The sequence below is a fragment of the Motacilla alba genome, chromosome 2, assembly GCF_015832195.1.
Source record: "Motacilla alba alba isolate MOTALB_02 chromosome 2, Motacilla_alba_V1.0_pri, whole genome shotgun sequence".
In the NCBI taxonomy this organism is placed as follows: Eukaryota; Metazoa; Chordata; class Aves; order Passeriformes; family Motacillidae; genus Motacilla; species Motacilla alba.
In genome coordinates, this window is record NC_052017.1 from 93,569,965 (window position 1) to 93,581,928 (window position 11,964).

Here is an 11,964-nt window from a genome sequence, read left to right on the forward strand (position 1 = left end):
ATGTATATTTTATGCCTTTATGCTTAATTGCAATTGCATTTTAGTGGCTTCCATGAAAAGGATGGATTATATTTGGCATCATTATTACTAGTGTAACCATCCAGAGAAAGCTACAACAAAGTTATGTTGCAGAAGACATTAGTGAATAACCCACAAAATGCTATTAAAAAAAAAAAGGGCATTTAATTCAGGACTACTGTTGTCAGTACACAGATCTCCCAAATTTCCAGTGGTTTGCATCAGCTTTGAAACGGCAACATAGAAAAATGCACCAAAGCAGAAATCAAACCTGTGAAAATAAGCAAACCAAGATCTTCCGCTCTGAGAACAGATACAAGCAAAGGTGTGAACACCAGCAATGTAATGCTGAAAAAAAAAAAAAAAAGATCTTTATACATCTCTGAAAAGAATCAGACACACTGGATTTTGCATACATCACAAAACAGGTATACAGGCTTCCAGAAGCTATGATGGGGTTTAAAGATCTTGTTGTTTTTTTTCTTCAAGATCAGTCCTGAAAGGCTATGTGGTCTCTTCCATCCAGAAGCTTTAGAACCTCTTCGTAGAACAGCACAGACCTACTTTTGTTGCAATTTTACCAAAAGAAGAAATAAACATGGAAAAAATTTCTGGGGAAAAGAATAACTCCACTTTGAACTCTGCAATTTCTTTTTTAAAAAATATTTTTTAAATACAATATTCAAAAGTGGCAAAAATCCAAATAACAGAGATTGTACAGTCACTGTGCTTCATTTTCTTAAGCAGGTGAACCATCAGAGCCCTCCAATTTTCATCTACTCCATATTTCAGTCATAGAAAGTGTTACATCAGCATAGTCACCAGGTAAAGCTGCTGGTTTATTCTAAATGGACTTTCTTCAGACAGTGGCACAGATGATGAGTGATTGTCCAATTCTGAAGCTATCAGAACTGAACGGATTTAGCAATGTCATAAACACCTCTCGAGGGAGTCACCTGGTGTTGAGAACTCACTTTACATGCCGTGTTTCAAAATCAGTTTTAATGGATTTACATTAGATTCAAACCCACTTTAGAGCTATTATTTCTCCCTTTCAACCTTTTCACACACTACTGCAATGTACTACAGCATATTTTATAATCACATGTTTGCAGGCCTGTGGGAAAGTAAACAAAACTTCAAAGGGTTATTATTTAAGGACTCTGTATTATGGCCACAGGCCTGACTGTTTTTCTTCCTCACCACCCCTTGGGCCCAAAGCACATAATCATCCAGTAATTGAACTGAAATGTCTAAATGGCTAGATCCCCTGAAGGACATAGGTAGTTAGCAGAGACGAAAGTAAGGGACATTTTAAAAAACCTTCCTGGCACTTACCTTCACTACTTAAAAACACCGTATAAATGTAACTGACCTGGACCGGATAGGCTTTTACGGGGAACAGAACAGTGCATGGATATTTCTGTAGTTGTAGCTAAAGTAAAGATTAAGCGTTGAACCATGCTGTATTTGGAAGCAAAGATCTTGCATTTAAATTACTTTCAGAAGAACCGAGAAGAAACAGAAATATACGTATGTACACAGAAGTATATATAACACAACAGTATCGCTAATACCACGTGAAAGCAAACCCCTCTAGGTCCTCATATTTAATAGCCCATCCAAAAAGTGTAATGGATAGCAGATCCCAGGCTTTCTTACACTGTAACTGTCAAAGCACTCAGGAGATAGAGAAGTGAAGGCTCTGACAGCTCTCTTTTACATTCTAAATGACATCTGCATTCAACAGAACAGAAATAAAGATTAAGGGAAACACCTGATATGATAGCGCTCAGCTTACCTCAAAATGCAATATTTAAAAAGTACAGAGAAACATAGGTCTGCCTCCTTGTACTGTGAGTAAAAACTGGTGTCAAAGCCTCTGAGGTCTTCACCGCTGCCAGGGAGGAAGCACTGCAGCATCCAACAGACTGCAGGGGCAGGACCCACAGCCTCTGACTGTGGAACTGTTGAAATCAAAGGGTGCTTCACCAGAGGAGGGAGGGAGGAGACGGCCTTTGAACGCACACAGAAAATGGCTACAGGTACAGCCGCACAGCATAAGGAAATTAACTTGGCCAAAACCTTTGCAGCCTCTCTTGTACGCGAGCAAGGAGCAGAATGCCCCTTGTGCTCTGGCTATGTCCCTTTTGCAGTGAGTGCCTGCTGCAGATCTCTTCTAAGAGGTTACCAGCATTAGGGCTTTGAGAGAGACATGTCAGCACACTGATCACGAGAGATGATTTCAAATAGATTTTTTGCTGGTTGATTATATAAACGATGCCTCTTATAGCTGGAGTAACACCTCAAAGGCAATATAATGACGACATGACAATGTATGTAAATCAAGAACTGCATGTGGGTTTATTTTACACTTGAGAAAACAGTGGATTTAATTGTGTGAACCAAAATGTACTGTACAATATTAATGATAAAACATCAAAATGTATAATTCATAGTGCATTGCTTGCTTTATTTTTATTTATTTTTTGTCAGATAGTTCCTTTAAGTACATGCATCTGGAAAGATGCAGGTGCCAGTAAAATTCCTCTATTTATATCAAGCTGCAGGAACTAAATTTTATTCAAAAAGTGTGGTTTTACATTATATACACAGAAATTGAATATAAAATGACAATATAAAAAGTTAAAAGAGAAAGCATACAGCCAGAAGGTACAAAGAAAGTTGAACAGTTTAAAATGGTACGATATGTAACATGTATTTTTTTAAGCTGATGCTGGCAATTTACAAGGAACAGAATCCAACATTTGCCCCATTTTTTTTTGTTTTCATTTACCAATGCAGCACACTATAGAAAGGTCAGCTTGTACCAAAGCTTAACATTTGTAAATAACTATAAACTGCAGTATTTTACAGGAAAAAAAAAATAAAGGAAAGGAAAGAGCATTTTTACATTTGTTTTAAATAACAGCTTGCATACTTTTTTTCCCCTTTTGCCAAAAAGTGGCAATTCTCAGCATCCAGAGGGTTTGGGCATAGTGGCAAATTGGTTTGCTTGTTTTTTTTAATCATTATTTAACTTAAACAGTTGTGGCTTCCTAACCCCTTGAGTACTACACAGCTCTCCTTCTTCCAAGGACTGCATGCACAATATCTTCACAAACCAGTTCTGCATTTAAAAAAAAAAAAAAAGGAAGCTCATTCATTTAAAAAAAAAAGGCCTGCTTCCGACACAGCTTTTATTTGAATGAAATGCCTTTAAGCCTTTTGTTTCTTTTGTTTTATTTTGTTTTTCCTTATTTACTTATTTAGTCACTGGGAAAGGCACAGAAATACTATTACAGTTCTCAGAGGGTTAAAACTTGACACTACCAGGTTCTGTGACCTTTATTGTCATGGCAACTTTGTAATTTTAGGATGTCTCTTTATCATTGTTCTTTGTGTCTTTCTTTACGGCTAAATTAATGTCTCTCAATAGTGTCTCCCACTATATTCTACAAAAGATAGCTTAACATCAAGGACAGATGTTGAAAATAAAGGTCAGACTTTGACTCACAAAAAATAAAAACAGAAACAAAAAAATAACCATGCACAGATCAGACAAAGAGCATATAAATATAACTACAAAATAAGTGTAAGAAAAACCAAGGTCCAGATAGGCAGTTCAGCAACAAAAGTAAGACTGATTTCAGAGGCTCAGGTCAGGCCTAGTGCAGTACTATGAAGAAGTTTAGTGCAATGTTCCTGTGGTCACTTGCATACCTGGCTGCTTACCTGGACGCTATTGTTTTTCTAACTCAGTTACATAGATCAGATGGTCCTCTGGGGACTTGCCATGTGTTTTACTAAGGTGCAGTTTGACTGCATGCTTGCTTGCAAAAGTTCGGTTACAGAGCTTACATTGGAATGTGGAGCCTAAGTCCTCCTCGGCAATTCCAAGTGAGCCCAAAGTCTTGTTTGTGAGGACTTTTGAAACATTCTGCTGTTCTTGAATCTGATTAAGTGGCAACTTTGACAGATCCTTCAAACTAAACCCTAGGTGTGTCTCTAAGTGACTTATGTATGTAGAAGCAGTCCTGAACTGAGAGGCACAATCATTGCAAAAGAAAACAGGATGTCCTGTGTCCAAGTTCTTTAAAAATTTAGTTCCACCTGTCCTCCTTAACTGATACTTCACATTGGCTAGCCAGTGGCTAATTGTGGTCATGGAAAGACCAGTAAACTTAGAGATGTGTACCCGCTCTTGTGGACCTAGGTCCGACATAATGTATTTGCCTTCTGGGGTCTCCCTCAAGCTGGAAGCAAACTGGGCTTGAAGGATAAGAAGATGCTGAGGGTTCCAGTTGGACTGCCTGCCCTTCCTCTTGTGTACTGGTGACAGTTCATCCAGAGCTTCCTCAAAACTGCTCCCATCGGCATCAGACTTCTCTGACACGGTAGAGGGAGTTGAAGACTTGGGTGTCAAACGCCCCGTGAGGTTCTTCACCATATCGGAAATATCCAGCAGGGCACTCTCCCTCAGCGGGGATGAGGCAGAGTCAGCCACACTGGAAACAAGAGGCTTGTTTTTGGACTTAGTTAAATCAATAGGTTGATCGCTGTTCTCATAGTAATACCGGTCGATAGCGTCAGCCTGCTTGACTGGAGTGGTTGGGTAAATGGGTTTGTCCAGCATGCTGTTACTAATTTTGTACAGCATAGCCAAAGGGTCCAGAGAGGGGCTTACCGGCTTAGAAATTTTGCCTAAGTGAGTATTCATAATGGACTGTAAAGCGCTCAATGGATTAATGAAGGATGGCTCAGGTGAATGATCTGTGATAATTCCTAAATTGTTACAGCCATTTGCAACCTTTGTTTTAAGTGGCTCTGTACCATTTGGCGTATGTGCTTCTGCTGGACTATCCTTTTTGACCTTCTGAACTTCAGACTCAGAGCTCTTCTTTGGCTGCTGTTTGTTATTTATTTCTTCTGCTTTTGGGAAGTCCTTGTTTTCTTTAGCAGCAGGTGACATGGGTTTAACTGGAGAACTCTTCTCCTTCTCCAAAGGCTTCTCTTCCTTCTTCACGTTGATTTTACCTGTAACTTTCTCCACTAGTTCCTCCATAGCAGATACATTGCTCTTGTGAGGTGGGGGTGTGAGATGGCCTGGGGAATGGATGAGCGCGTTGTGTTCTGACGACAGCGATTTCACACTGCTTGCGTAGGACGGCTGCATTTGAACGCTCTGCACTGTGGGCTGAAGGGGTTTGACTGTTCCCGGGAGCTGGTAAGCTGCGTGGATACTGGGATATCCTCCCCAGGAAGGGGCTCCGTTCTGGGCTTTGCTGATGGCTGTTGTCACTGTGTTCTCCAGGGATTTCAATATGTCTATTCCGCCTTTAGGACTATCATCTAGGTCCTCCTCTCTGAGGTATTGATACAAAGTTGTTGGCTCAAATTTCTCTGTAGAGTCTTCACTCTCTTCTTTAATCTTTTTCTCTGTTTCAGTGACCACCAGCTTTTCCTTCTCTAGGTCTTTCTTTTCCTCCGAGTTTGTGGAGCCCGCTGGAGAATCGGGCTGCTTTTTAATGTTGGAGGCTGGCAGCCTTGTATGGGTGGTGGGTGGAAGAGGTATAGACTGTATTTTCTCCTCCACCACTGGGTCCAACACTAGCTGTTTGCCTTTTTTGGAAGCAGAATTGGTCACCTTCAAGAAATGACCGGTGACCATCATGTGAGCAGTGAGCTGCTGCAAAGTATCATGGGAACTGCCACATTCCATGCATTTTAGTATTTGGGCTTTGCGTGCCTCAAACTGCCAAGTGTAGCTAGCACCATTTTGATAGCCATAGCGGTTGTTCGGAGTCACGTAGGGGTTGGCAGTTTTCTGATCCTTTGCAGACTCACCCAGTGAAGCTTCTGCCGTGATCCCTGTTGGCTCAGGTGAACAAGGTGAAGCCAAGTCCTGAAGTGCTCGCTTTTTGGTAGAAGGGACCAATTTGGTGATGGCTGGTACTGGCTCCTTCAGAGGCACTTTCTGGTAATGCTTTGTTTTTATCATATGGACGCTGAGATCTTGCAAAGACTCAAACGAATGCCCGCAGTACATGCACTTCAGCACTTTCTGGGCATCCTCTTTGCCTTCCATTTCCATAAGCGATCGTTTCCTAGGCTTTGACCACCGCTTGGTCTTATCAGCTTCTTTATCTCTGTTGTCATCACGGTAATGTCCAGTTTCATTCATGTGCACTGTTAGCTCCACCAGCGTGTCGTAGGCTGCACTGCAGTCTTTGCATCGGAACTTGCTGGCACCGGTGAACACAGACCCATAGAGTTTATTGTTTTGCCGGTAAAGCTGTACTGTGCTGAAGAGACTCGGCTCCGGGAGAAGTCCATACGATGAGGTCTGCTGCAGAGTTTTAGCCAGCGCAGCTTGGTGCCAGTCATAACCCGAGCCACCACTGTTATTGTTACTGTTACTAGTACTACTGGTGGTTGTACTGGTACTGGTGTTGGTACTGGTTGTACAAGTACTTTGGGAATTGGCATTAGCGTCAGTACTGGTCGTGTTTTCGTTCTGGCTGATTCCATTGTTGCTGGTGGTTGGATTGGATTTCTTTAAGTCCAAAGCTAAACTGGACCAGCAAGTCTCTGAAAGCAAATTTGCATACACAGCTTTTATTTGTGCCAAGCTGTCCTGTGGATAGGAAACATTGTCTGTGCACTGAGGATCCTCTTTCTCTTCTTTAGAGGAAGTGCTTTTGAAATGGGCCAGCTGATCGCTGTTTTCACTAAACGGCGAACCATAGCCTGCATCCTGATTAGTTGCAGTGCTGACTGGGGAGTTCTGGTAGCTTTGAGCCTCTTTGATCTCCGCTTCTTCATTGCACAAATACTCATTCTCCTGGATGTCCAGAGACAGCCCATCATCTTCCACGCTGTCTTCATCTATTTCTGCTGCTTTCAATTCTTCCTCAGGAACATATGCTAAAATACAGGAGGGGACATGGGGGGAAACAAGACAATGTTATTGAACATGCACATTTTACATGGCTCTCCTGCACTGATAACAGTAACCATGAAGACAAATTTTGAAGATATATCCAAAACCCAAACTCACCATCACTCACATATTCCTCCTATAAATCCACACACTCTGTCATGGTTACAGGTTGATATCAGTGATACTGAAGAATAAACTTTGACTTCAGCAGTAAAATACGTGCCAGGACCACAGTAAATGCCATAATATCAAAACTAAAATCAAACAAAGAGCCCACTAAACTAGTTTTTATCAACCTAAAAAAATGGCCTGGTATTGAGCTATATTTACTGCGCTACATATGTATGTGTAACACGTTGCAGCCGACCGGCATCCCTCAGACCATGACACACAAAATCACTGATTTGACCAACTCTATCTTGTCAGTTCTGTCTTTTCCTGCAAACTGGCTTTAGCTACAGCTGCACGGGCCATTTCTGTGTCACTGATACCTGACTCTAATGAAGCCATACAGGGCAAGAGTGTCAGGTCAGCTGTTCCCAGGGTCTCCCGGTGTCTGGCTGTACTGCATCCATCTGAGAGCAGAACAGCTTTCATTTTTGAAAGGTGAAAAGAGAAGCAAGACTGATTGCTTTCTGAAATAGGAAGGATGTAGTTTGCCTCCTGTTATGATCTGATGGGGGTCCTTCATTTACCATTTTGAAAAAAAAAAGCAGTCAGAAATTCAAAGTGAATGCTAGAGATTAATTACTTAAAGCAACAAACAAAAACCTTGAGATCTCCACTGCAGCTTGATTATTGGTTTATGGAAAATATAAAACTTTGGTATTGCATTGCTATCTGTGAAACTATATGATCTCACCAAACTATGTGTTTATCTACATCAAACTATTTGTTAAACTAGCAAATGTGATATTCATGAGCAGATGGCCATTACATCAAAACACATTTACTCCAAGGGCTCAATTCACAGAAGTGACTTACATGTACCTAAGTGATAAATGTACACTTTCATTGCAAAGCAGAAAACATAGTTGTATACGTTTCCCTCCAGTTTTGTAAAAGAAGCTTAAAAAAATCACAATGCCAATGAAATGTAGATAATTTATAAGAATGTCAAGGTAGAAAATACGGATTATGAACAATTTTCAGTAACTGAATAAAAAAGTGCCTCCTTGTCAGGTGAACTCTGCAGCAAGTGACGCTGAAATGTGTCCTGTGTCCTTTCATGGTACAATACTGAAAGCAAGCCAGAAAATAGGCACTTCTGCTCCTATGTGGTATGAAGAAAATATGTATTATTATGTTAACAAAGCTGAGGTCTTCTTCAACTGGGGGGAGCATAAGTATGAGTCGAGCTTCTTTTTGTGCACAGTTGCTAACATATTCTGAAATGTCTTTTCTGAAAAATAAAAAGAATCTTCTTTCATTGTAATATGAATACTCTTTGAAACACATTACGGTCAGTACTGCATTATGTATTCACCTTTGCAATTCAGTCTTAATGCAGTCCCTAACTGCTTCAGCCTGTTCTTTTAAGATGAAGTAGGAAAATAGTCTATCTAGTACTGGGGTTGTACTGAACCTTGAGATGCCTGTTGCATTTTTCACCTGTCCCCTAAATGTCAATATTTTCAGACAGTAATTTGACCTTTTAGTTTTTAAAAAAAGTTTTAATCTGGGCCCAAACAGATAAATCAGCCTCAAGTGTTTTCTAATATGTTTAAAAGGACAGGTGAGTACCAAGCATGATAAATAAAATTCAGAAATAATCCTGGAGTCAAAGACCAGGAAGATGCCAGAAAAGCATTGTAAAACCAGATGAAAATATTCTCCAAAAGGCACTCTGTCCATAATATGAAGAATAGAATGCAGAAGTAGTAAGGGAAGGCAGAAGGCAGTCAGCTTCCCTGTCTTGCAGCAATGCTGCTGTTGGAACACTCTGCAGATATTTGAGGATGGTAGGACCACTGCAGTTCTGAACTCTAGGTACACACATAGAATTCACTCCCACAGCTGCAGTCTGGGGTCTCTTAGACTCTCATTCAACACACCTTTTTTCAGTAGTTTTTAATGCCAAAAGACAATACAATTTTAAGTTTCAGAAAAGCAAAGAACAGTTAAAGAAGAATATGGTTTCTAATTCTGAAATTATTTTAAAATAGAAAATAAACCCCTCTGAGACCTAAAATGCACAACAACGGGCAGTTACCATCTGGCATTTTTTATTTAAAAAAAAAAACCAAAACAAGTACAAGCTAAAAACTGAGAGAACACACATTTTGAGCTTTTATGAACAGCTTTCTTCTCACTAACCACAGTGCAACTATGCCATTTTTCTCAAATTTTCACATCCCAATATTTTTAATAACCTGGTGCAAAAAGCTGTTGTAAGATGCTGGATGTTCCTATAGTTGATACAGCATTTTATAAGGATCCATATGAATTATTTGCTTACATCTCTTTACTTAATTCTAAATTACATAAATACATATTTTTATAATTGCTATATATAACCATCTATATATCTGCTTAAGTAAAAGCTCTAATGATCCACTGCCATATCTTTTATTTTTCTTTATTTACTTATGATAGTGTTTTCTCTGTTCTCATACTTTTGCACTGTATCATAAAAAAAAAAAAAAAGGGAGCTAAACCACACAACAAACATTATAACTATATGTAAGGTCTATGTTAAACTACCATAGCAAAGAAACCGAGTGTCAGGGTGAAATATCCCTCTTTTACTCACTTTTTCTACTCTTTGGTTTTGCTGAGACTACTACACGACTGAGTTCACTCCTTTACCGACATAGACTGCAATATAAGGGTTAAGAATGTACAAATGGCCAGAACTGTGTTTTTCTACGATTTCAGAATTTAAGCCAGTTCTAAATAAATCCTGAATTTATAATATGTGCACACCCACATGTCTGTACATGTATCTAAAGTCACAAAGAAATAATGCTTCTTAACAAATAAGAGAGTAATTTATCTGTAATGTTTAATTTCTATCACTGCAGTAAAAAAAAAAATAGTCTGTTTAACTCCTTTGGTTATCATAGGATACAGACAATACCTGTTCATTCATGACTACTAATGCTTATGAGATGAATAGCAGCACACTCAACATATGGTATTTTGCAAGGTCAGTGCAATTCTCTAACTGAAAAGGTTTCTGTAAGAGCTAACAGAGAAGCAAACAAAAGGAAGAATGTTAATGTCTAAAAACATGTACGTTTTACTAAAATTCTCACAGAAATTTGACAAATAAATAAAATTCAGTATTTTAAACACAGCAAAAATGTTCCTATTATAATTACTTGCAGAGAGAAGTAATATATTCTACCCTTAATAAAAGCATGAGATGTTCAGATTCTAAATTACAAAATGTAGACCAACAGACAGATTTCAGACAACATATCTTTCTGTGACCGAGCAACTCTCAGCAATCTTCTCAGACATTCCTACATCTGCAAAGGTACTGCTGGTTTACACACATCCCAAAACAACACAAAAATATCAAGAGCAGATATAGACAATGATCCTCCTCAACAATAGCTATATTCAAAGTAGAAGAAATTACAGAACATAGCGTCAGCTTTTCTCTTCCTTCTTATTTGTGTCTAGACAGACTGAGGCAAATGCAAGGCGTAAAGGGGGAAAAACCTTCAAATTCCAGACAACTAAAAATTAGGGGGGACATTTTGTATTTCTTTTCTTCCTATTAAGTCTTGCTATTATTTTTTTTTTGTCTATAAAATGTGCCTTCTGGATGCCAATGCTTCCCCATAGATATACTGTCATCTTTGAGCAGTGTTAAAAGCTGTGCATTCTAATCTAAGTGGACATGAGATGCTATATATTGTACATGTGAGTAGCACAGCACATTGTGTTTGCTTCAGTGAGAATATTTACACTATAAATACACATCCATTGTTTGAAAAAGCAGACAGAGATCTGAAATGTAAGGATGCAGTTAAAAATACAAATATTCTCACATAAAACCTTTCCACAACCTTGGAACTATGCTTTTGAAGGAATCTGTCTCTGCAGAGGTATTCTTTTCCATTCAAAAAGGGATTCAACATTGAATAAATTATTTTGAAAAGCACCAAAAGTAATAATTGTATTTGGTTTTAGTAGTCTACAAAATTAAATGCAGTAAGCTCTTCAAGACCCAATTTTAAATCTTCCAAATAAATAAATTTATTCAGAAGAAACACCTAAGCAGTGAAAGTCACAGTTCAGTAAAGGAACTGAATACTGAAATAATTTTCACTGAAATACCTATTTCATAGTTTTGACAAATAGGGATAGGTTTAGGTCTAAAATTCTTCACTAAATCAGGGCCTACTCTGTGACTAAACAATAGTGGCACAATGTGAGTGTTCACCATTCTTCAAGAGATGTATTGCCGCAGCTTCTAATATTTACCCAGCCAACAGGAGACAGCAGCTGCAGAAGTTTTCACAGCCCACACTGTCACCTTGCACAAACTGCACTCCAGGCTGGGGGTGATTTCCACTGCACACAAGAACACATTTCATATCTTAGGAAAAAAAAACAGCTAGAAAAGACAATCTGTAGCCACACATCTCCCTCATTATGGAAAAACAAGAGGCAGATGAAAAAACCCAAATGATTTACAGATACGTTTCCAGAATACAGAGTCATGAGAGTTTTACAGAGGAATCCAAAGTCTCACATTGTGAGAGTTTAACGTGCGTGCTGGAAGATTTGTGAATCTTCTGTATTAGTATATACAAATGTTCATACAAAATTCTGGCACAGATGCTACAAATCTGTGTGCATGTGTGTGTGTCTGTATTACAGTGTCACTATGGTGGAAAAATATGGCTTAGTTATGACAGTGGCTGAGGAGCAGCAGAGAATAGGAGGCAACCAGATAACCTTACTACAGAGGTTTGTGTCTTTCATTTCTAATTGCAGCAAAATGGGGGCAAAATACTAGAACTGCCTACCCTCTAATTCTAATGCCA

The 11,964-nt window shown here is 39.0% G+C and overlaps 1 protein-coding gene across 3 annotated transcripts in view; it reads right to left on the reverse strand.

Annotated features, from left to right (window-relative positions):
• Positions 1-651: 651 nt before the first annotated feature.
• Positions 652-11,964, reverse strand: part of TSHZ1 (teashirt zinc finger homeobox 1) — a 59,487-nt gene continuing 48,174 nt past the window's right edge. For 2 of the 3 annotated variants that reach the window (XM_038127174.1, XM_038127176.1), the window contains exon 3: positions 2,360-6,945. In XM_038127174.1, the coding sequence (XP_037983102.1) occupies positions 3,761-6,945 (3,185 nt within the window). In that variant the 3' untranslated portion in view covers positions 2,360-3,760. Of the gene's footprint in view, positions 6,946-11,964 lie in introns of all 3 variants that reach the window. The other variant, XM_038127173.1, reaches the window with a different exon arrangement.